The sequence below is a fragment of the Danio aesculapii genome, chromosome 12 (assembly GCF_903798145.1).
Source record: "Danio aesculapii chromosome 12, fDanAes4.1, whole genome shotgun sequence".
NCBI lineage: Eukaryota > Metazoa > Chordata > Actinopteri > Cypriniformes > Danionidae > Danio > Danio aesculapii.
The window spans coordinates 46,062,453-46,088,074 of record NC_079446.1 but is presented as its reverse complement, the minus strand read 5'-3'; the positions used below and the strand labels follow the sequence as shown (position 1 = coordinate 46,088,074).

The window sequence follows — 25,622 nt, the reverse complement described above, 5'->3', positions numbered from 1 at the left end:
CTGGTCAGTATATCGATGAGAGACCACATGGGAAAACTAGGTTGCTGAGGCCAGCAGGGGGCGCAAACCTGCACTCTGTGTGAGTCCTAATACCCCAGTAAAGTGAAGGGGACACTATACTGTCAGTGAGCGCTGTCTTACAGATGAGACAATAAACTGAAGTCCTGACTCTCTGTGGTCATAAAACAATATTTTCCCCAACATTTTAATTTGGGTGTACTAATTTTTGGACTGTTTGACTTTTCTGAACAAAAACATAATGACTACATGAAATACATTATAATTTGCCTTTATCTTTCAGTTTTACTCATTTGTCAGCAAAAAATAAATAAAATAATAAATTTAAATAAATTTAGTATAATAGCCTTTTTATATTCATTTTAATAAGTACAAGTCAGAATAATTATGTTGCTTATTTTACACAAATATATTCATCCGGCCGAATGTCAAATAGTTCACTCATATTGACTTTTTGTTTTCATAAAACCTAATTGAAACATTAAAGCAGACACTTTACGTACAAGGTCGCTGGTTCGAGCCCTGGCTGGGCCTGGTGTCATTTCTGTGTGAAGTTTGCATGTTCTCCCCGTTTTGACGTGGGTTTCCTTCGGGGGCTCCGGTTTCCCCCACAGTCCAAACACATGCGCTATAGGTGAATTGGGTAAACAAAATTGGCCGTAGTGTGTATGTGTGTGTGAATGCGAGAGTGTATGGGTGTTTTCCAGTACTGGGTTGCAGCTGGAAGGGCATCCGCTGCGTAAAACATATGCTAGAATAGTTCGCAGTTCATTCCGCTGTGGCGACCCCTGATAAATATGGGATTAACCAAAGGAAAATTAATGAATAAATAAACATCTTTAGGAATAGTTCAAAGGAATATTCAAGATAATAATAATAATAATAATAATAATAATAATACATAACAAGAAAATTTATTTAAATAAAAAAAATACAAATAAAAAAAATTCAGCAACATTTTATATTTTTATGTTTCACTTGATTTTTCGTGTTAATTAAAAGTCTATATAATATTTTCCCCAACATGTTAATTTGGGTGTACTCATTTTTGAACTGTTTGACTTTTCTGAACAAAAACATAAAGACAATATGAAAATACATTATACTTTAGCCCCTTTTACACATACAGACCTTTCCGGAAAATTGCCGGTAATTTTCCAGAAAAGGTCTGTATGTGTAAAAAGGTCTGTATGTGTGAACAGGCCCTTTTTAAAAAATACCGGTAAATTGATTCCGGCTATTTTCTGGAAAGAGAAGTTGTAACATTGCCGGAAAGAGCGCGTTCACGTCTAGAACGCGCTGACGTAAGACGTCTACTTTAGCCAATCAGAACACTCAAATTCGCGCGGTTTGTGAGAATAAAAGACTGAATGTTTTTCCAGACACATTTAGCTGCTAGATGTTAGTCAGATAACATTTCTATGTTCCTTCTTAATCCTTCTTAGTATGAATAATTATCGATAAAATGCTTATGATAAGCCGTTGTTTGTTTACCTTTAAGCTCCGACGCGTGTGCAGGTAAAGCAGCCGGTGAGCGCCAGCACATACACGTTATGAACATCTCGACATGAGAAAGTTTTTCTTTATGCTTTCATCAAAGTTGTTCACAACACTGGTCCATCCACAGAGTTTGTAATGTAGTCAAATGTTTACAAATACAAGCCCTGTCGTTTAGAGGTCATTTCTGCTTAATGATGTCAGAATTTACCGGTATTTTGGAATGGATGTGTGAATGGTCTTTTCCGGAAAAATTCCGTAACGTCCTCTCCTGTGTGAACAGCGCTTTTTTGAATTTACCGGTTAAGTCGTTCCGGAAATTTTCCGGATATTTACCGGTATCACTGTGTGAAAGGGGCTTCTGACAGGCAAATATAATGTGTTTCATATTGTTATTATTAATAATAATAATATTTATTAATAATAATATAATAATAATATATTGATTATTATTATTTTTATTATTATTATATCTCTAAGTTTTATCCATTTGTAAAAGAAAAAAATTCAATCTTTAAATTAAATTTTGTATAATCACTTATCTATATTTATTTTAATAAGTATAGGTGAGAATAAGTATTTTGCTTTATTTGTACATAAATACCTTGTACCGAATGTCAAATAGTTCACTCATACTGACAACTTGTTTTATAAAATGTATTTGAAAGATTAAAGCAGACACTTTACTGGAGTTTAAAATTCTATGTATATCAAGTGACTTTTGTACATGTAACTTTTTACAGACACCAAAATGGGACATCTTTGACCCATAAATACGAAGGATACTATTTGTAAATGCTTCATTAATCATCCTTATTTCCTAAATTCATTCATTTTCCTTCAGCTTTGTCTGTATTTCAGAGGTCGCCACAGTAGAATGAACTGCCAAATATTCCAGCATATGTTTTACACAGCGGATGCCTTCCACCCGCAACCCAGTACTGGGAATCACCCATACACTATTATTCATGCACTACGCCCAATTCACCTATAGCGCATGTGTTTGGACTGTTGAAAAAACCCGAACACCCAGAGGAAACCCAAGCCAACATGGGGAGAACATGCAAACTCCACACAGAAATGCCAACTGGCCCAGCAGAGGCTCAAACCAGTGATCTTCTTGCTGTAAGGTGACATGCTATCCACTGAGCCACCATGCTGCCCTACCTTTTAACATTTAACTTTAAATATAGAAGTAAAAATATAACTTTGACCCATATGCTGTTTGTAATTGTTTCATTAATCATCCTTATTTCCCACATATGCAATATAAATAATTCACAGCCCAGATTAGCTCAAAAGACTCAATCAAGGCCGTGGTTTCATATTCCAGGAGGGGATGTGAATGTTAAAGTGACGTGTGCTGAATAATCGCCAATATAAAACAAGTAAGAAACAGAGGAGAACATGGGAAAGATGTCCAGACTCATGACAGACACACACATGCTGGATGGCAATGCTCTGACTGTGTGTATGTGTTGTGGTATCATTGGCAGTGGACGGGTGTTCATTCCCGTGAACAGTGGCTCCATACACACAACACAATGATGCTCTTTATAAAACACTGCCAACCAGAGAGCATTCAACACATGAGCATTCAGTACATGCCAACTGACCCAGCCGATGCTCGAACCTGGGACCTTCTTGCTGTGAGGCGACAGCGCTACCCACTGTGCCACCGCACCGCCTGAATATTATAATAACATATAATATTTGTTTATTTATTCATTCGTTCATTATCTTTCCCATACGCACAACACAATGAAGCTCTTTATAAAACACTGCCAACCATAGAGCATTCAACACACACACAATATACATACAGCACCATCATCACACTATCATCCATGAATGCTATATTTATAAGTGCCTAATCATGGCAGAACGTGACATATGAAGATATATGTATAATTATTAAGTTAAGAATTGTGTATTAAATATAACTAACTAATATTATGATCAAAGTTTAGGATGAAGCTGTTGAAAGGGTTGCCATTTACTAAAAACAACTGTACAATTGCATGTGAATATTCTGGAATGAAATCGAGGCTCTGTTTCAGACCATGCATTGATATTTGGGTCTACAGTGACATCTGGTGGTTTAAATATGTAAATGCGTAAATTTGTGACATCTCTTCCAATAATATCCAGCTGCAGGCCCGCAGAACCACACATGTTCTAGGCAGTGGGCACACACAATCTAGGCAAACCATATATGGTTACGGCGGATGTTAACGTTATTAACGTCTTCTTGGACATCGTCATCGATATATATTTTGATATATATAGTTAATAAATATTGTACACAATAAACAATAGTGTTTACTTAACTTTATTTCACAGATATTGCGATCGAGACGGGCGAATGGGGAGCACTGTTTCCGATCGCCTTTCAATGTAATAGACTGAACAGATTTCTATCAGTTCTAAAACAATCGCAAAAACGCGCGCACTTCCGCATTGAAGAATAAGGTCAACATTGCACAAATGCAAAATATAGCAATGTCCGATTTTTCTAATATCGTGCAGACGTAATTTATAAACAACAAGTCTCCAAATATCAACAAAAATTAGTCCAAGGCACTCGGAAAATGTGGAGAAAAAAAACCTGCTGTGGAAAATTAAAAAAGCCTTTATTCTCATTGAGAGAAACTTCATTTTGAGAGATGAACTAAAGATTTTGAGAAAGAGACTGGGTTTTGCAGGTAATCCATGCTCTTTTGCTATAGGTTTTGCTATAGGTGTTGTTTTGAGAAATGCACTTACTGTTTTGCAAATTTCAATTCTGATCTGAGAAATGTACCAAAGCGACTGAGGAAAACTGTAAACATTCATTCATTCATTCATTTTCAGCTTAGTTCCTTTATTAATCTGGGGTCGCCACAGCGGAATGAACCGCCAATTTATCCACCAAATGTTTTACGCAGCGGATGCCCTTCCAGTTGCAACTGATCACTGGGAAACATCCACACACACTCATTCCCACACACACTACGGACAATTTAGCTTATTCAATTCACGTATACCACATATTTTTGGACTTGTGAGGGGAAACCGGAGCACATGGAGGAAACCCACACGAACACGAGGAAAACATGCAAACTCCACACAGAAACGCCAACTGACCCAGCTGAGGCTCGAACCAGCAACCTTCTTGCTATGAGGCAAACGTGCTACCCACTGCGCCACCGTGCAGCCCTCAAAACTGTAAACAGTTATAATACAATTAGTTTCTATTAAATATTGTGTCTGAATGCTCTTAAAAACACGTACAAACGATAAACGTTTACTCCATTAAGGTTACACTCTGCAGTAACTCCACAAATGTTGTGTATTTTGAACTCTGGCTAAGTAATACCGATAATATATACACACACAGCTAAAGTCATAATTATTAGCCCCCCTTTACATTTTATTTCTTTTTTAAATATTTCTCAAATGATGTTTAACAGAGCAAGGAAATGTTCACAGTATGTCTGATAATATTTTTTCTTCTGGAGAAAGTCTTATTTGTTTTATTTCGGCTAGAATAAAAGCAGTTTAAAAATTTTCAAAAACCATTTTAAGGTAAAAATTATTAGTCCCCATACTCTACAGAACAAACCATCGTTATACAATAACTTGCCTAATTACCCTAACCTGCCTAGTTAACCTAATTAACCTAGTTAAGCCTTTAAATGTCACTTTAAGCCAGGCATGGGCAAACTTGATCCTCGAGGGCCGGTGTCCCTGCAGAGTTTTGCTCCAACACTAATCAAACACACCTGAACACCCTAATTAGTGTCTTCAAGATCACTAGAAAGCTACAGGCAGGTGTGTTTGGTTAGGATTGGAGCAAAACTATGCAGGGACACCGGCCCTCCAGGATCGAGTTTGCCCATCCCTGCTTTAAGCTGTAATGTCACTGTAATGTCACTTTAAGAAGTATCTTGAAAAATATCAAGTCTAATATTATTTACTGTCATCATGGCAAGGATAAAATAAATCAGTTATTAGAAATGAGTTATTAAAACTATTATGTTAAGAAATGTGTTGAAAAAACTCTCTCAGTTAAACAGAAATTGAGGAAAAAAAACAGGGGCTAATAATTGAGGGGGGCTAATAATTCTGACCTCAATAATCCTAACTCAACATTGCATATCTGTGATGTGACTATTGCAGATGTACACGTTGTGATACTGATGCTGAAACAATATATTGTGCAGCCTTTAAAAATTATAATCATTAATTTTAATGTGCTATAGGCCTAAAAATGTATAAGAGGCACAGATGTGCATGCATATACAGTACATATATTCAACTGTCTGAGGACATGAAGCAGGTTTTAGTTCAGTTATTGTAGTAAGCTATAAAAGTTATATCTTAACTTAAAAAATATTTGTTACTTGAAGTAAAATAAACAACTGAAATAAAATCAAGCATGTAAAACTAAATAGGCAGCACGGTGGTTCAGTGGTTAGCACTGTCACCTTACAGCAAGAAGGTCGCTGGTTTGAGTCCCAGCTAGGTCAGTTGCCATTTACGTTTGGAGTGTGTGTGCGTATGTTAGAGTTTATGGATGTTTCCCAGTACTAGGTTGCAGCTGGAAGAGCATCTGCTGTGTAAAACATATGCTGGAAAAGTTGGTGGTTCATTCCACTGTGATGACCTCTGAAATAGAGCCTAAGCTGAAGGTAAATGAATTAATTAATTTCCAAAATACTTCATTTTGTGGTATTTAAGAGCCATTTTTTTCATTGAGACCAAAAAAAATGTATTAAAATTATTGGTATTGCTATACTTGTGGGAACATTGGGTCCCCACACTATAGAGAATACAGGGTACATACACACACACACACACACACACACACGCACACACCTGACTGAGTTTTATCTCGACTTTGTGTTTAATCAAGAGCCTGAAGGTTTTAATTAACCCCGGATGTCATCATGCAGCAGAGACTCAGGAAAACACACATTAATAGTGTGTGAAGAGGAATATGACTCATTTCACCTCTGTGTGTGTGTAATTACATCCATCACACACCGGTCAGTCTCTCATTAACATACACAACAGTGTACGGTCACCCTGGCGGCCTTGAGCTTCAGGACTCTTCAAAACAGGGTCATAGATTCACCCAAAGAGTGGCAGCGCAGCTATTATCTAAGTGTGGGGAATAGCCAACTTATCCAGCATATGTTTTACACAGCGGATGCCCTTCCAGCTGCAATCCAGTACTGGGAGACACCCATACACTCTTGCATTCATACTCATCCACTACGGCCAAGTTAGCTTATTCAATTCACCTATAGCGCATGTGTTTGGACTGTGGGGGAAACCGGAGCACCACACCAACAAGGGGAGAACATGCATCTCCACACAGAAATGCCAGCTGACCAAGTCGAGGCTCGAACCAGCGACCTTCTTGGTGTGAGTCGACAGTGCCAACCACTGAGCCACCATGTCACCACAAAATTAATAACTTTTTAATAACTTTTACTTAAGGTTTACGATGCAAATGCAGTTAGATTCACTTGTTTGGTAAACAAAGCAAGTCTCTCATATAATAGATCTCCTAAAAGACTGCAGATATTACTTTACAAACTGTATTGTAAATAAATCATGTAGAAATATTTACAGAATTTACAATAACAACTGAATAAATATATATGTACACACATTTACGTAAGGAAATAAATAGATTCAGTGGGCTAAAAAGGGGCTTCTGAAACGGGTTGGCGAGCTGATGACAAGCTACTAGTTAATTAGCGAATAAAGTATACAGTTTAAAATAAAACAGAGGGTGGCACGGTGGCGCAGTGGTTAGCACTGTCGCCTCACAGCAAGAAGGTCACTGGTTCGAGTCCCGGCTCTGTCAGTTGGCATTTCTGTGTGGAGTTTGCATGTTCTCCTTGTGTTGGCGTGGGTTTCCTCAGTGTGCTCCGGTTTCCCTCACAGTTCAAACACATGTGCTATAGGTGAATTGAATAAGCGAAATTGGCCGCAGTGTATGTGTGTGTGAATGAATGTGTATGGGTGTTTCCCAGTGATGGGTTGCAGCTGGAAGGGCACCCACTGTGTAAAACATATGCTGGATAAGTTGGCGGTTCATTCCGCTGTGGTGACCCCGGATTAATAAAGGGACTAAGCCGAAAAGAAAATTAATGAATGAATGAATGAACGCAAATCTAATTAGATCCACTTGTTTGGTAAATCTACTAAAAGACAGGAAATGTTACTTTACAAACTGTAAAAAATAAATAGCTTAAAGGGGCTAATAATATTGATCTTAAAATGGTGTTTAAAAAATTTAAAACTGCTTTTATTTTAGCCGAAATAAAACTAATAAGACTTTCTCCAGAAGAAAAAATATTATCAGACATACTGTGAAAATTTCCTTGCTCTGTTAAACATCATTTGGGAAATATTTAAAAAAGAAAAACAATTCAAAGAGGAGCTAAAAATTCTGACTTCAACTGTAGATGCAATGTAACTTAAATTCAACAAACGAACCATTCAAAATAAAGTGTTACCCAGTATTTAAATCTCATAATTAAACAGAAAATGAGGCATAAAACTGCAAAAAGGTTAGTCTTAATAAAACTGCATGTTGAATTCTCCGCTGTTGTCAACTCGACCTCCTTAGTTACAATAACAAATTAGGATTAAAAATGAAAATGAATTTATTATTTGGGACTTTAAAACATTTTTGTAGCATTTACACTTTTTTTTGGCAACTAACTTCTGTAAGGTATGATAGTCATATTTCTTAATTTAAGTAAAAATAAACGAACACAGACAACATTAAAGTTGATAAAAAAGATGTTTTACACACACTTTGACCCATAAATCTCTGACAGTTAAATTTAAATGGACTAAAATTTCACTTCACTTGACTAACTACCCTAACACATCTAGTTAACCTAATTAACCTAGATGAACCAGTAGATGTCACTTTAAGCTGAATACTAGTATCTTGGAAAATATCTAGTCAAATATTATGTGCTGGCATCATGGCAAAGATAAAAGAAATCCATTATAAGAAATGAGTTATTAAACCTATTATGTTTACAAATCTTCCTTCCGTTGAACAGAAATTGATGCAAACATATACAGAGGGGCTATTAATTCAGGAGGGCTAATAATTCTGACTTTTCTTCTGATGAAAAATGTGTAGGATTTTAATCCATTCTCTGTTCAAGAAGCCCTCGATATTTAGAGACGTTCGGGAACAAAATGCATTGGCCAAAATCAATTCCCACAGCTTAAGGGCCGGAATGGGTTTAGAGAAGGCGTCCTCCTGTAGTCGGATAGAATTAGGGGAATTTTGTTAAGATAACCGAACACCTCGGCATGCCGTATTGGAAAAGCTTCACTTTCAGGATTAATGTGGAGAATTAATCTAATTTGTTGAACCAGTTAACGGCGACTCAGAAATCCAATCCCACACACAGAGAGAGAGAGAGAGAGAGAGAGAGAGAGCACAATAATGATTATCGATGGACTTCGCAGCTGATCTGAGATCAGTCCTCGCTACTAACTCTAATAAACTATATATTTGTATAAATACCTTTTTGAAAAGCTCTGCCCGCATTCTGTTGGTCCGAGATACCAATTTTCTTTTCTCCTCTTCTTTTTTCCTCTTCTCTTCCTCTCTTCTCTTCTTCACTTCAGGGAGCTGGTTATAATTCCTGTCAATCAAACAAAGTCAAGTCAGACAAACAAGATGCAATTTGTTGTTGGGATGTTCTGAGTGGTTGCTCGGATACTTTATGTGGTAGCTGGGATGTTTAGGTGTGCTCTGTGCAGTTGAGTGGATGTTGTTGGGTGTTATGAGTGGTTGCTAGTGTGAAATAGGGGTTTTCTGGGTTGGTGAGGTTTTTATTCAGGTTGCTAGGGTGTTGCTGGGGCATTCAGGATGGTTGCTAGGGTGTTTGGGTGGTTGTCAGAATACTTTAATGGTGTTCTTGGTGGTTGCTAGGCGAGTAAAGTATTTCTCAGGTATTGAGGCAGGTTGCTAGGGTGTTATTAGGGCAAGTAGAGTCTTAGGGTGTTGCTAGGGTGTTTAAGGGTGGTTGCTAGGGTAGTAAAGTATTATTCAGGTGTTGAGGCAGGTTGCTAGGGTGTTATTAGGGTAAATAGAGTGTTTAGCGTTGCTGGGGAGTTACTAGGGAATTCCAGGTGGATACTAGTGTGTTTGGGTGGTTGTCAGAATATATTAAGAGTGTTCTTGGTGGTTGCTATGTTGTTTTATGGGTGGTTGCTAGGGCAGTAAAAATGGTTGGGCTTATTTAGGTAGTTTGCTAAAACATTATTAGGGTAAGTAGAGTGTTAGGGTGTTGCTGGGGTGTTGTTATTATTGGTATTATTGGTAGTTGATAGTGTATTAAAATGGTTTTCTGGCTGGTTGCTTGCATGGTAACAAGTTGCTGGATATTTAAAGGATTGCGAAGTTGTTATTAGGGTAAATAGAGTGTTATGGTGTTGCAAGGGTGTTTGGGTGGTTGTCAAAATATATTAAGGGTGTTCTTGGTTGTTGCTAGGGTGGTAAAGTATTGTTCAAGTTTTAAGGCAGGTTGGTAGGGTGTTATTAGGGTAAGTAGAGTGTTTGGTATTGCTGGGGTGTTGTTAGGGCATTCTGAGTGGTTGCTAGGGTGTTTGGGTGGTTGTCAGAATATATTAAGGTGTTCTTGGTGGTTGCTGGTGTGTTTTATGGGTGGATGCTAGGGTGGTTAAGTATTGTTCAAGTGTTGAGGCAGGTTGCTAGGGTGGCATTAGGGTAAGTAGAGTGTTCGGGTGTTGCTAGGGTGTTGTTGGGACATTCTGGATGATGGCTAGGGTGTTTTGGGTGGTTGTTCGAATTTTAAGGGTGTTTTCGTTACTTAGCTATAATAGTGCTAGGGCAGTAACAAGTTGTAGGATAAGTTGAGTGTTAGGGTGTTGCCGGGGTGTTATTAGGGTATTATTGGTAGTTGATGGGGTATTATAATGGTTTTCTGACTGGATGTTAGGATGGTAACAGGTTGCTGGGGTATATAAGCGAATTGCTAGGGTGTTATTAGGGTAAATAGGGTGTTAGGGTGTTGCAAGGGTGTTTGGGTGGTTGTCAAAATATATTAAGGGTGTTTTTGGTGGTTTCTAGGGTGGTAAACTATTGTTCAAGTGTTGAGGCAAGTTGCTAGGGTGCTATTAAGGTAATTAGAGTGTTTGGGTGTTGCTGGGACATTCTGGGTAGTTGCTAGGGTGTTTGGGTGGTTGCCAGAATATATTAATGATGTCCATTGTGGTTGCTATGAGATTTTATGGGTGGCTGCTAGGCTGGTAAAGTTTTGTTCAAGTGTTGAGGCAGGTTGCTAGGGTGTTATTAAGGTAAGTAGAGTGGTTGGGTGTTGCTGGGGTGTTGTTGGGGCATTCTGAGTTGGCTAGGGTGTTTTGGGTGGTTGTCAGAATATTTTAAGGTTGTTCTTGGTGGTTGCTAGGTTGTTTGAGATTGGTTGCTAGGGTAGGAAAGTATTGTTCAGGTGCTGAGGCAGGTTTCTAGGGTGTTAGAGTAAGTAGAGTGTTTGGGTATTGCTGGGGTGTTGTTAGGACATTCTGGATGGTTGCTGGGGTGTTTGGGTGGTTTTCAGAATATATTAATGGTGTTCTTGTTGGTTGCTAGGGTGTTTAAGGGTGGTTGCTAGGGTATGCTGGGTGGATACTAGTGTGTTTTGGGCGGGTGTCAGAATACTTTAGGGTGTTCTTGTTACTAAGCTATGATAGTGGTTTTATGGGTGGTTGCTAGGGTGGTAACAAGTTGTTGGGGTATTTAAGTGGATTGCTAGGGTGTTATTAGGGTAAGTAGAGTGTTCGGGTGTTGCTAGGGTGTTGTTGGGACATTCTGGATGATGGCTAGGGTGTTTTGGGTGGTTGTTCGAATTTTAAGGGTGTTTTCGTTACTTAGCTATAATAGTGCTAGGGCAGTAACAAGTTGTAGGATAAGTTGAGTGTTAGGGTGTTGCCGGGGTGTTATTAGGGTATTATTGGTAGTTGATGGGGTATTATAATGGTTTTCTGACTGGATGTTAGGATGGTAACAGGTTGCTGGGGTATATAAGCGAATTGCTAGGGTGTTATTAGGGTAAATAGGGTGTTAGGGTGTTGCAAGGGTGTTTGGGTGGTTGTCAAAATATATTAAGGGTGTTTTTGGTGGTTTCTAGGGTGGTAAACTATTGTTCAAGTGTTGAGGCAAGTTGCTAGGGTGCTATTAAGGTAATTAGAGTGTTTGGGTGTTGCTGGGACATTCTGGGTAGTTGCTAGGGTGTTTGGGTGGTTGCCAGAATATATTAATGATGTCCATTGTGGTTGCTATGAGATTTTATGGGTGGCTGCTAGGCTGGTAAAGTTTTGTTCAAGTGTTGAGGCAGGTTGCTAGGGTGTTATTAAGGTAAGTAGAGTGGTTGGGTGTTGCTGGGGTGTTGTTGGGGCATTCTGAGTTGGCTAGGGTGTTTTGGGTGGTTGTCAGAATATTTTAAGGTTGTTCTTGGTGGTTGCTAGGTTGTTTGAGATTGGTTGCTAGGGTAGGAAAGTATTGTTCAGGTGCTGAGGCAGGTTTCTAGGGTGTTAGAGTAAGTAGAGTGTTTGGGTATTGCTGGGGTGTTGTTAGGACATTCTGGATGGTTGCTGGGGTGTTTGGGTGGTTTCAGAATATATTAATGGTGTTCTTGTTGGTTGCTAGGGTGTTTAAGGGTGGTTGCTAGGGTATGCTGGGTGGATACTAGTGTGTTTTGGGGCGGGTGTCAGAATACTTTAGGGTGTTCTTGTTACTAAGCTATGATAGTGGTTTTATGGGTGGTTGCTAGGGTGGTAACAAGTTGTTGGGGTATTTAAGTGGATTGCTAGGGTGTTATTAGGGTAAGTAGAGTGTTTGGGTGTTGCTGGGGTGTTGTTAGGACATTTTGGATGGTTGCTGGGGTGTTTGGGCGGTTTTCAGAATATATTAATGGTGTTCTCGTTACTAAGCTATGATAGTGATTTATTAGGTGGTTGCTATGGTGGTAACAAGTTGTTGTGGTATTTAGGTGGATTGCTAGGCTGTTATTAGGGTAAGTAGAGTGTTTGGGTGTTGCTGGGGTGTTGTTGTTACATTCTGGGTGGTTGCTAGGGTGTTTGGGTGTTCTTGGTGGTTGGCATGTTGTTTTATGGTTGGCTGCTAGGTTGGTAAAGTATTGTTCAAGTGTTGAGGCAGGTTGCTAGGGTGTTATTAGGGTAAGTAAAGTGTTCGGGTGTTAATGGGGTGTTGTTCTATGTGTTTTGGTAGGTTGTTAGAATATTTTAAGGGTGTTCTTGTTTGCTACTAGGCTATAATAGTGGTTTCCTGGGTGCTAGGATGTTAACATGCTGTTAGGGTATTTAGGCTGATTGTTAGGAAATTATTAGGGTAACTAGAGTGCTTGAGTGTTGCTGAGGTGTTGTTAGGGTATTCTGTGTGGTTGCTAGGGTGTTTGAGTGGTAGTTAGAATATTTTAAGGGTGTTCCTAGCGGTTGCTAGGGTATTACAGTGCTTTTTTCTGGCTGATTGCTTGGGTGGTAACATTTTATTTGGGTATTTAGGTAGATTGTTAGGGTGTTATTATGATAAATAGTGTTGTGGTGTTGCTGGAGTGAAGTTAGACCATTATGGGTGGTTGCTAGTGTGTTTTTGAGTGATTGTCAGATTATTTAGACAAAATTTTAAAGGTGTCCTTGGTAGTTAGGGTATATATGGGTGGTTGTTACGGTAGTATGCTGTTGGGATGTTCTAAGTAGTTGACAGGCTGTGGTTTCAAAGGGTTTTGCATGGTTAGCAGAGTGTTGTTACGGTGTGATTGTGAATAGGGCATTGTGGGGGGTATTCTGAGTGGTTGGCAGAATGACATAAGGGTGATTTTATTGTTGATGTTGTTACTCAGGTGTTGTTGGGGTATACTGGATGGTTGCTAGGGTGGTAGGTTGTTGTAGGGGTATTTGGGCAGGTTGGTAGGGTCTCTATTCAGGTCTATATTGTTCACAGGGAGTTTTTGGCAATGTTTTAGGTTGTTCTTTGTTGTTCATAAGGTGTTGTTGGGGTGTATTGGGCAGTAATTACAGTGCTAGGGTATTGCTGAAGTGTTATACTAGGTTGTTATAGGGAATTCTCAGTGGGTGCTAGGGTGGTAATGTGTTGTTGGGGTATTTAAGGCAGATTGTTAGTGTGCTATTAGGGTATTCTGAATGATTGCTGTGTGAAGTCTAAAAACACCTCACAGCACACTTATTATCTGGTTTCTCTTTGTATAACAATGTTTAACAAGAAACTAAAATGAAACATTCATTCAAAATAAATAACTGTCTTATTTATGTTGATCTTTTCTCAGATCATACGATATCAGAGTTCAGAAATAAACAGTGCGTATTCACACTGCTATCTGACATACAGTAACTGGCCGTGCTATTCAGTCACACACCATATCCACAGCTTAAATCAAACTTTTGAACATGGCCACTCATTCGTGCAGAATCCATCCAGCCGTGCATCAGGGAGGTTTAATTCTGAAGCACAGTAAGACCAGATCTAATCGGATGAGCTTTTATTCAGCGGCAGGAAAACAAACAAGCTGTGAAAAGCACAATCAGGGCGGCAAAACTCTGCGGCCGCACACACACAACACCTTTAATACAGATAGAACTAATACACCTGTGTGTGTGTGTGTGTGTGTGTGTGTGTGTGTGTGTGTGTGTGTGTGTGTGTGTGTGTGTGTGTGTGTGTGTGTGTGTGTGTGTGTGTGAAAGAAGAATAAGGCAGGAAAAGGTGTTTATCAAAACATGAGCTGGCATGCTTTTTTTATGCTCATTTTTACCTCCTGGACCGCATCTGTGGCCCCTTTCCCATGATGCTTCTGTCTTTAGATTTCAAAAGGCTTTCTGCAGAACAAACACACACACAAAAAGAGGTTTCTGCAGTTTTCAATCTTAAAAAAGGTCTCACTGAAGTACCAGCAGAATCGGATTAATTACTGACTGTTAAAGAATTCAGAAAATAAATCGGCAGGCCAGTTTTAATTATTATTATCAGCTCGAATTAAAACAATATCACAAACATCATGGCAAAACTGTCCAATAATTCATAATTAATACCCTAATGAAAAAGCTGGGTTGTTATAATCCAACGTTGGGTCAAAAATGAGCAAACAAAAGGATTAGGTCAAAAATTTTACTTAAAATTTAATAGAAAAAATAATAATAAGCAAGTCTTGGGGTTGTTCATATTTGACTCAATGTTGGGTTACTACAACTCAGCTTTTTATTAGAGTATTCATTAACAGCTTTTGCATATCTGTAGTTCTATACACAAAGCATAGCATTACATTATTGGCTAATTTAATATTTTGTTAATTTAACCTTTCTGTTGTGTTTGGGTCAAATTTGACCGATTTACAACTTAAAACACTCATAAATATTGTGTTTTACATCTGATTTCCTCAAGGCCTTATGATATCCTTCACACTATGCACTTGAACATATAAAAGATATGATCACCTCTTTCATTGAATTTTGATTGTTTTGGTCAACCTTGTTACACCTGTGGTGTTCCTGGTCAAAAGTGACCGCCATAGGAAATGAATGGGTCTCCAGACTATATTCATCCAACAGAGACAGAAAACTATTTGTAGACAGTATGGCTACGTTCACACAGGCTTAGTGCTCAAATCAGATTTTTTCTCAGATCTGATTTTTTTTGCATGGCTGTTCACACTGTTATAAATGTGGCCAATATCAGATTTTCAGTGTGAACAGATCATGGTCCTACACTGACCCGCATGCGCAAAAGTAGTTATGCACAGCACAAAATGTTTTCATGCCCTTCAGGGGGGGATCAAGCATTAATTAGGGGGGTTTTCCCCTTAAACCCCCCTGTAATTTATACCCTTGTTACAGGTTTTCAGCATTCTTCAAAATCTTTTGTGTTTAACAGAAGAAAAAAATACTTTAGGGCAGGGGTCACCAAACTTGTTCCTGGAGGGCCGGTGCCCTACAGATTTTAACTCCAACTCTAATCAAACACACCTGAACAAGCTAATCAAGGTCTTAGGTATACTTGACACATCCAGGCAGCTGTGTTGAGGCAAGTTGGAGCTAAACTCTGCACTGGCCCTCCAGGACCGAGATTGGTGACCCCTGCTCTAGAGTGAGTAAATATTAAGTAAATGTGATTTTTTGGATGACTACCCCTTTAACCAGTTAAACTCTAGTGCTATTTTAGGATTTCTGGCTGGATTTTGCCTACCCAAATTTAAAAGCTTCCCAAATTTACATGCAGAGGTGTAAATGCAAACATTTGGTATCATTTTAAAGAAAACCCTTCGAGTTTTCGTAAAACACTGTTGAAAGTGTTTAAAATAACTGTATTTGTTGTCTGTGTTATAATAAACACCTAAAAAAGAGGCGCTTTTTGTATTTTGTTTTTATGAACTAAAATTTGAAAGAGTACCTTTTAGGTTCTGTGTGGTCTAGCTTGCTGTAATTAATTTTGGTGGTTCCTGCACATGTCTGTAATCATCGGAAAAAAGAAAAATGTCTCTACCATAATCTATGCGAAAGTTATTGTGTTCCAACTGATGAGAGGTGCTATACAAGCCACAGGGATCGATCATTGTTTTCATATTTCTCTATTCTTTTGTTTGATCAAACATAATTCACTGTGTTTGGACCACGTCAGAAATATAAAAGCATTACTTATGCACATCACCTCAAAAACAGAGGAGACATGGCCCTGAAGTGCACAGCATAAGGTAAGAGATGACAGCTGTCTGTGCTATCTGGAGCTGCTTATTGATCATAAATATATTGTTTTCACTTCTGCGCCATAGAAACACTGTGATTCATTCGACAACCGTTTGATATGAGAATATAATACAGTAAAAAGAATGCTAGAACCGTATGAGCACCGGCAAGAGCTTTCATTTGAGCTATAACTTGTACATGTGTCATATATGAACCATATGAAAAATATGAAAATGAACCAATGTTCAATACCCAGCTCGGGTATCCAAAATACTGTGTATTTAAGTGTAAATAACTTTTGTACAGTAGAATAAAAACCAAAGTGATGCATATGTGCATAAAATATAGATTCTACACTTTTAAACAAAACCACTTAAGGGGGTCTGGTGCAATGCTAGCCCTTTAAATCTTAAAGCGAAAGTCGATGACGTTACGGACCTTAACGGAGTTTAACTGGTTAAAAAGTGCTTTGGATGGTTGCTAGGGTGTTCTGTGTAGTTGATAAGATAAAGCGTGATATAATACTGTAGTTTCAGCATTAGTCCACATGGGGCCGATATTTCCTTTGTTTTTAATAACAGCCACTGATATTTTCCCTCTAGTGTTTTAACAAGCTCTTCTCTCATTTCTGAGGCTGATTTGATAAGCAGAAGCTGTGGTGAGCATTGAGGACATGAAACGCCGTTGATCTGGTGTTACACTGCCTATAGAAACCATCTGAAAATCTATACCTGTACTCACATTACACCCTGCTTTGTAAAAAAACAAACAATACAAAAATAATAACAAAACAAAATAATATAATGTCTGAAAAATGAGTTATGTGTAATAACAATGGAGTGACATAAGGAGAAAGCGCTGAACTACTGAAATGCATTTAATACTTTATTTAAAAGGCTTTTTTGGGGGATGGCAGCTTAATGACGCCTGCCTCTCATATGGAGAATGAAGTCACGTGCATTGCTCAGGTGTGAGTTTCTCACAGACTTCAACAGAGTGTAAAAATCTTGATGGTTCTGTGTGTTTCGTCTTTCAAATCTGATCTTTAATTTGTATTTTTTATTGGATTTGGGTCAGGTGATTGGCTGGGCCATTCTACAGCTTGATTTTCTTTCTCTGAAAGCATTTGAGAGTTTCCTTGGCTGTGTTTTGGATCATTGTCTTGCTGATATGTCCACCCTGGTTTCATCTGCATCCTCCTGCTAATGTAGATGTTGGACTGAAGCAGCTGATATTCATTTACACTGAGGAAGGGCAGAGGGTTGCTGAAAAACTAAAAAAAGAGATTTCAGCTGCTGTCTGGGCTTTCACTGCCTTTCTACGTCTCCCTTTCTTCATGTGTTCAATACTTTTTCCCTGCATCATTTCCTTTTATTACAGATAACTTCGTTTGTAAACTAGTTCATTTTATTTTCTTAGTATTTATGGATTTCTTTGGTTGTTACCAACATCCAGTGAAAATTGCAAGTTAACAGCACCTATAAAAATATGTTTTCTGGTAAAAATGGTGACGTGTTCAATACTTATTTGCTCCTACTGTATATTTTTGTCAGTACAATCTCCTTCACCTCTGTCCTGCAGGATCTCTGCTTTCTGTCTTTCTTCGCTCCTGCACTCCACCGCTCGAACCCTGGCCTGAGAACGCAGGATAAAACCAGGCCTTCTGAGAGCCAAAGCCTCCTGCACACACAACACATTCAGTCTTCAAATTCATAATCAAGACGTCCAACTTAACTGAGATTTGTGAATTTTATACATTCTGAAAAATGCTAGGTTGTGCTTGGTTATTTCAACCCAATTCTGGTTGTAATAGGGACTATGACCCATATTTTACCCAATTTGGTTTTAAATAACCCAAGATTTCCTAGAGTGTAAAAAAAAAAAAAATCACCAATCTCAGTTATTTGAGCTACAGTACAAGGAGAGCAAATAAGAACGTCATAATGGTCTGTGTTGGTGACAACTGCACTCCAAATACACTGTACAGTGCTGGCTAACATAAAATTCCTTCATGTTCTCCCAACACAAGTCATTGAGGTAACACTATAACAACAATAATAATAATAATAATGATAATAACAATAATAATAATAATAATCATAATAATAACTACACACTATGAACCATTTATTAAGCATTAGCAAATAGTGAATTTATTATCTGTTAAGTATGAACTCTACATTAATAGATGTTAGTAAGCAGTTTAAAAAAACATCTACAAATGCTGTATTCTTAACTAATACCACATTTATAATGTGCTTAATAACTGTGTTTTTTGTACCTTGTTAAGGACTCATTTTTCATTACTAAATTAAGTATTGCATTATTTACAAACCAGTTATTAAAGCATAGTTGGTGTTTTTTCAAGATCATTCAGAATGAGTTAGTAAATGATTAATAAACTATTAAAATTAACATTTATAAGTCTTATTATTCAGGGATACACAACTAGTTAATTTGTATGTTAATAAATGCTTTATTAACTCAACTTCATGCAGTTTTGTGACCTAATCTAAAGTGAAGACTATTCATGCTTTATAAATCCCTTATAAATGACTAATAAAGGCTCAGTTAAATTCTAAACAAGAAAAAAATGATGATTCATTTCTATTCATTTAAATATTTACAAATGAAAATGTCTCAAATAAAAAATAAATATTTGCAGTCTGAACATTTAAACATCGTTAAATAACATTAAAATGTTATATCATAATATGTTGTTAAATTATTATATTGTTGTTTTTTGTATTATCTTTTGTTTTTTGTTGGTGTTGATTTGCTTGTCTTTTTTTACCTTTATCCATGTTCAGGTGTTTTATTTAGATTTAGATGATTTATTTTATTTTTACACAGTCATGATTTAATTAATTATCAGCTTACAATTATCAACTTCCTTGCACAAACTTACAGTACCATTTGGAAAGACCTGATATTAAGAGTTGTTTTATACAACACTGGTATTAAAGAATAGAATATATTTTTATTATCAAAGTCAAAGTCAGCTTTATTGTCAATTCAGCCACATGTACAAGACATATAGAGAATAGAACTTGCGTTACTCTCAGACCCTAGGTGCTTAACATTAATATAAAAAAATATATAAAAAAATAGTAGAGTTTAAGAAAAAGAAAATTTACACATATTTTTTGCACATAATGTGGTCTAAAAAATATACATAGGTAATAAAATTGTAAACAATACAGTGACATTAAGGGCATATAGCAAATGAGTGCAAAGTAAACCAGAGTTGTGCAGATAAAGAACAGTATAGTGCAAAAAGAACTTGTAAACATGATAATTGTGATAAAGTGACAGTGTCATATTGGGAGGTAGTATGGAGTGTCTGCATAAAGTGACCAGTGCAGATGATGAGTATGAGTGTGTGTGTGTGTGTGTGTGTGTGTGTGTGTGTGTGTGTGTGTCTGTGTGTGTGAGTGTGTGTGTGAATGTGTGTGTGTGTGTATGTGTGTCCAGAGGTGCGAGGGGAGGAGGTGCGTGGGGAGGGAGCGGGGAGCAGAGCTGGGAGAAAGTTCAGCTTCCTGACAGGAATATGATACAAAATAATGCAATATAAAAAATAAAAAATGCTTCTAATTTCGGTCAAAGTAATATAAAAGTACGAACATAGATAATGTATAATCTAGCAGAGAATTCTCCACAAACGCGGTGAAAATGCTGCCATTAGACGAGGCGGCCATTCAGAGCCAGCTGGATGAAATTCAGGCCGCAGGCGTCATGACGGTGGCTCGCCGTAGTGCTGAAGGCCTGAGCACATTTTGGGTATCTTGTCCTGAGACCTATGACACATTGAAAACGCTGGCTATGTAAGTGCTCACCATGTTCGGTTCAACCTACACCTGAGAGGCTGCATTCTCCAGGATGAATTCGATAAAAACACACGAGAGGAACCAACTGTCAACCCAGTCTTTGGAGGACTGTTTGCACATAAGTCTGACAGTGGCCAAGCCTGATGTGAAAAAGTTGGTGTCGGAGGGGAAATGTAACTTTAGCCTTTGATTAAGCACTGTGAGTAGCCCGTTTCAGCATTGCGATTTGAATTCAAGCCTACTTAACGTTTCATTTGATGTGTGAACATTATTTGTGACCTGTTTTGTTCTGGTACCAAGTTATTTATTTACCAAGCTATTTTAAGTTGTGCCAGATTGTTTTTCCTCCTTTTTTCAGTCCTAAGGAGTCCGCTAATGATTCGTGGGCTGCCAGTTGATGATCAGTGCTCTAAACTATGCCCATCATCCTTCCTCTCTTCTCAGATGGGATGGCGGGCCAAATCAAAGGTTACTATGGGCCAACTTTGATGCCGCAGGCCCTAGTTTGGGCTTCCTTGACTTGGATCACAGGTGTCAGGAGAGCCGCAGCTCTGCACAGTTTCGTTCCAACCCTAATTAAACACACCTGATTGTGCTAATTGATCAAGTTTCAGAGTGTGTTGAGCATACCTGTCAACCCTCCTGTTTTTCCCGGGATTCTCTTCTACTTTACAGTTCTATCCCGCTATCATCCCGTAAAGGTATTTTCCCCTATTTCTCCCATATTTTTCAGTCTTTCTCTAAAGGGTGGCAAATAAACATTAAAGAACCGAGCCTCCTTATACGCAACCCATACCGCCGAACCACCAGGGGCCGCCCCCTTGCTTTTAAATGTGAGTCTGTTCTGTGCTTTCTCTTTGTTAAGGCATGAAAACACTCTGAAATAAATTTAAAAACGGCGGGATTCCCTTTCCTTTACATTACAGGGGCCGTCTCCTCTTCATATGCAATCCTCAAAACAGTCATATAGCGGTGCCTGACTGTCAGCTGACGCGCTCCATAGTGATCAATAGACGCTGTTTCCCAAACGGAATCTGCACTTGTGATTTGAAGCAGAGTGAATGTCTGGGTTTTGGGTGCGTGTTTGAACAGATATACACATAATTAATACTAATAATATCTACAGATGTTGATCTTGGTGGGGCTTTTTTTCGAACTAATTTCGTCCTAAATGAGCATAAAAAGTTAGTAAAGCAACCGAAAGCTTTCATTATAACGTTAGATGTGTGCATTTTTAAAGTGACACCTGTTATTTAATGTAATGAAAAGAAAAAAATCTAAATAAATAAGAGATTAATTCGCTGCTCTTAATCAGAATGTGTAAATTATACAGTGAAGAAGCGGCTAATGAGATTTAATAGCTTGATTCTATTTCATTATAATAGCTATTTATTTTAATAAGCTGAACTGTTTGCTAATGTATACTATTTAATTTTTCTTTTGTAAATAATAACAATAAAACATGTTACTGACCATTTAACTGTTTATTTACAATGAAACGGCTCCAAATGAACATATTTAGTAATGGTCGGGGGTATCCCTTATTATGGTGGGCATATCCCTAATTTTCACATCCCAATGTTGACAGGTATGGTGTTAAGGTTCAAGCTTGGTGAATTCTGACCTTCGAAATCACTACACTTGCGTAAGACCAATCGAAAATCAAAACATGACCTCTCAGGACAGAAAATTTGATGTCTTTTTTAATGTCTAATCATCTTGTTTAATCCCGGTCCTTATTGCAGCGCTGTACAACAGAATTTTGCATGCTCAAACTCTAGTGTGGCCGCAGCTTCAGTGTATTGAAGCAGAGTTGGAATTAAACTGTGCAGGGCTGTGGCTTTCCAGGAACTGAGTTTGACATCCCTGACTTGTTGTTGAATTAACTCAATCTGTAATCTAAGTTTGAAGAGTCTTACAGTTTAATTTTTACAGAAACCTCTGTAAATCTGCCAATGGGGTAAGCAAAATAATCTTACTTTAAAAAAGAAAACTAGGTTATTTTGCTTACCACATTGGCAGAAAAACACACTTAATTTTAGTATATTATTTCTTAAAACAATACAATATTTTTTGTTTGTCTAGAAAATGCTTCTTGACTTAAGAAATTTGAGATATTTGAACTAGAAACAAGACCAAATCCAAGTAAGAAAACAATATTTTTTTGCAGTGTAGTCGCAGACGTAACCACAAACAGCAGAAGAGTAACTCACACTGAGAGAAAGTCCTTCAGGAGCAACATTTCCAGTCTCAAATGGGACAAACTCCGCACATGATGCTGCTGGAGGAGTTTTCTTCTTTCTGCCGTTATCAGACGCCTCCTCTTTCGGCTCTCTGTGTTCATTATTCCCTCTGTCCTCTAGTAACACACAGATTTGTGCAAAGTCAGTGTGACGCCTATAAAGAAAAGCTGCATTTAATTCAGCATCATAACTGTCTTTATGAAACCTAATAAGCAGAGCGGCATCTTACCAATCAGTTGTGTGAAGTAAGAATTACTGTAGTTGAGTAGTTTTTCCTATCAGTAGGCCCACATGGAATCTGCAGAATTCCTCAGATTTTTAGCCCATCATTAATTCTGTTTATTTACTTGAGTAAATGTGTGTAAATCTATATTTATTCAGTTTTTTGATTAATTTTTAATTAGAGTATTACAGTATTATACTCTAGTATTATTTTTTTATTACAGTAGTATTATTGACTAATATGAAAATGTTGTCTGATTGTCTGATAAATGTCTGATTTATATGGAAGCCCATTCCCGCCACTGAATGATAAAAAAAAAGTAAAAAAAAAAAAACGTTTATAATAAAAAAATTTAATTGGAAAAATATAATTATTTAAAAAATAATAATAAATAAAATTTAATTCACAATTCTGAGTTATAAAGTAGCAATTCTGAGTTATTAAGTCAGAATTCTGAGTTATAAAGTCGCAATTATATATATATATATATATATATATATATATATATATATATAAAAATTATTATATATATTTTTTCCAATATATCTTTTTTTTTTATTCAGTGGCGGAAACGGGCTTCCATAGAATCCGGGCTTCCAGAATCACTGGCACAACCCTTCCTACACTTCAAGAACTGTACTCTTCCAGAGTGAGTAAAAGGGCTCGCAAAATCACTCTGGACTCCTCACACCCAGCACACTACCTGTTCGAACTGTTACCGTCTGGTCGGCGCTTCAGAGCACCAAGCACAAAAACAGCCAGACGCAGGAAAAGTTTCTTTCCTCAGGCTGTCTACCTTATGAACAGTTAAATATTCCCCTACTGTGCAATAAAATATGTGCAATACTTTCTCATACGCACTTGTACACAGCACCTTATATCAATATACAATGCAATACTTTCTACATTCGCACTTGTACACAGCACCTTATAACCTGTATATTTATAACAATCTGTACATACAATTCAACATCAGGGCTTCTTGACTAACCGCATCTGTTTAATGTTTATCTTTTTTTTTTTTCTTCATATTTATTTTCGTGTTGTCACTTGTCACTTTATGTACACTGGAAGCTTCTGTAGCCAAAACAAATTCCTTGTGTGTGTGAAGCACACTTGGCAATAAAACTGATTCTGATTCTAGATTTATGTACAATGCAGTTTGTACAGTAATATTTTCTGTCTTTTAGTAGATATATTATATGAGAGACTTGCTTTGTTCACCAAATAAAATGAATCTAATTGGATTTGCATTTTAAACATTAAATACAAGTTAAAAAGGTATTATTTTTTATTTCACATATTAAGGTTTTAGTTATGATTTTCCCAAAATAATTCTGCAGAAATCCGCAGATTTTTACCAAAATTCTCCGCAGATATAGCGAAAAGCATCCGCAGATTCCGTCTGGCCCTACTGTATCAGGAACTGTTCTTTACAATGCAAAAACATGCTTTTGATGTACCTCATGTCCGTGACGTTAGTTCAACATTTATTTTCATACCAGAAGAGTAAATTTGCTCTAAGCAACTGAAAAATAACCCCCAATAATAATTCCCACTCTATAGTAAAATATACGTGTCCTAATAGTTCCACACGTCTCAAAAAAATGTGTTTTAGGGTTTCATGACCCTTTAAAGTTTTAGTCTTGTTTCTAATATCTTAAAATATCTAGAAATTGATAAATCAATAAGCATTTCCAAGACAAACAAAAAAACAACAAAAAAAAAAAACAGATTTTTCTGCTTACCCCATTGGCAGATAATTTTCTTGTTAAAATTTTGTTAAAGGGCACCTATGGTAAAAACTCAACTTTTCAAGCTGTTTGGACAGACATATGTGCATGTATGGTGTATAGAGCATCATATTGGGGTGATATAAACACACCCAGTGCTTTTTTTCCAATTTAACAACATAAAAACGGTGGACCAATTGGAGCTGTTTTCAAATTGACCGCTACTTGACGTAGGAGAGCGGTCCCCCCCGCCCACCAATATTGATCGACAGGCGCGTCATCATATCCTCAGTTTGTTGATTCACGTCCGCCATTTTCAGCGTGAGTCAAAGCGACATCACTAAAGGAACACCCTAGCTCTATTTTCAGATGCAAGGCTCATTGGGCTCAACACAAGATCAATATTCTCCACATTATCGCTCTAATCGGAATTATTGGTTGTATCTTTAGGTAGGTTTGCAAACATGTGGACTTCTCATCGAGTCTACCTTATACTTCAGCCGTTTGCATTTCTCGCGATCCCAGAAGCTCCCTGTGATCTTAACTAGCATGCGTTTTACAATTCTAAACATCGGTTTCTATCAGGGTACACTCAAGTCGACGGCTGGGCGCTGCGGACCGCTGCAGAAACCTATGTTTAGAATTCAAAAATGCGTGGCGTGACGATTCGGGACACTTCATGTATCTGGTGCGCCACAGAGAGTGTCTGGTGTGCCGTGTCGCGGCTTCGAGCGGCGCATGAGGTGCCTCAGTCAAAGTTAATTCAGTGTGCGTGGTTATTAGTTTCTGTGTACAAGCTCGGCACTTGAAACTAGCACACAGTTGGCTGTAAAACTGTACAAAGACACAAATGATTTTGTACTCTCTGCTTGGTCTGTGTCCGAGTCATACATGTACGACTGAATGCTGAACCTCTCCAGCTCCTTCTCGCAGTCTTCCTGTCAGACTCTGTTGCAAACGCAGAGCGGGTGAGCTCATGGCCCCGCCCCCTTGTTACGTTGGCGGGAAGCCGAAACTAATTTACATGTGAAGCAACACACCCATAAATCAGCGAACTGTGGACACGCCCCCAACATGACACTTTTTAACACATTATAATAAACAAATCTGAATTGTGTTCTAAACTGAACCTAAACTGGCACACTCAGAACAACCATAATATTAATATTAAATCATAAAAAAAGAGGTAAACTATGTGCCCTTTAAAGGTTGTTTTAAGGACTACATTTTTAAAAACAAGACCATATTTTTTCTTGCCTTGAAAATGCTTCTTGATTTAAAAAATTTGGAGATATTTGGATTAGAAACTAATTTGGAT

General features: G+C 37.7%; 2 protein-coding genes across 3 annotated transcripts in view; one reads left to right on the top strand and one right to left on the bottom strand.

Moving 5' to 3' along the window:
* dock1 (dedicator of cytokinesis 1) overlaps window positions 1–25,622 on the top strand; it is a 927,369-nt gene that overhangs the window by 296,495 nt on the left and 605,252 nt on the right. The gene's annotated exons all lie outside the window — the stretch shown is intronic.
* The window catches only part of c12h10orf90 (chromosome 12 C10orf90 homolog), a 58,101-nt gene that overhangs the window by 733 nt on the left and 31,746 nt on the right, over window positions 1–25,622 (bottom strand). Inside the window, exons 8-11 of the mRNA XM_056470103.1 lie at window positions 22,319–22,464; window positions 17,847–17,958; window positions 14,355–14,418; window positions 9,068–9,188 (exon numbers count right to left, since the gene is read on the bottom strand). Coding sequence (XP_056326078.1) covers window positions 9,068–9,188; window positions 14,355–14,418; window positions 17,847–17,958; window positions 22,319–22,464 — 443 coding nt within the window. The remainder of the gene's footprint in view (window positions 1–9,067; window positions 9,189–14,354; window positions 14,419–17,846; window positions 17,959–22,318; window positions 22,465–25,622) is intronic.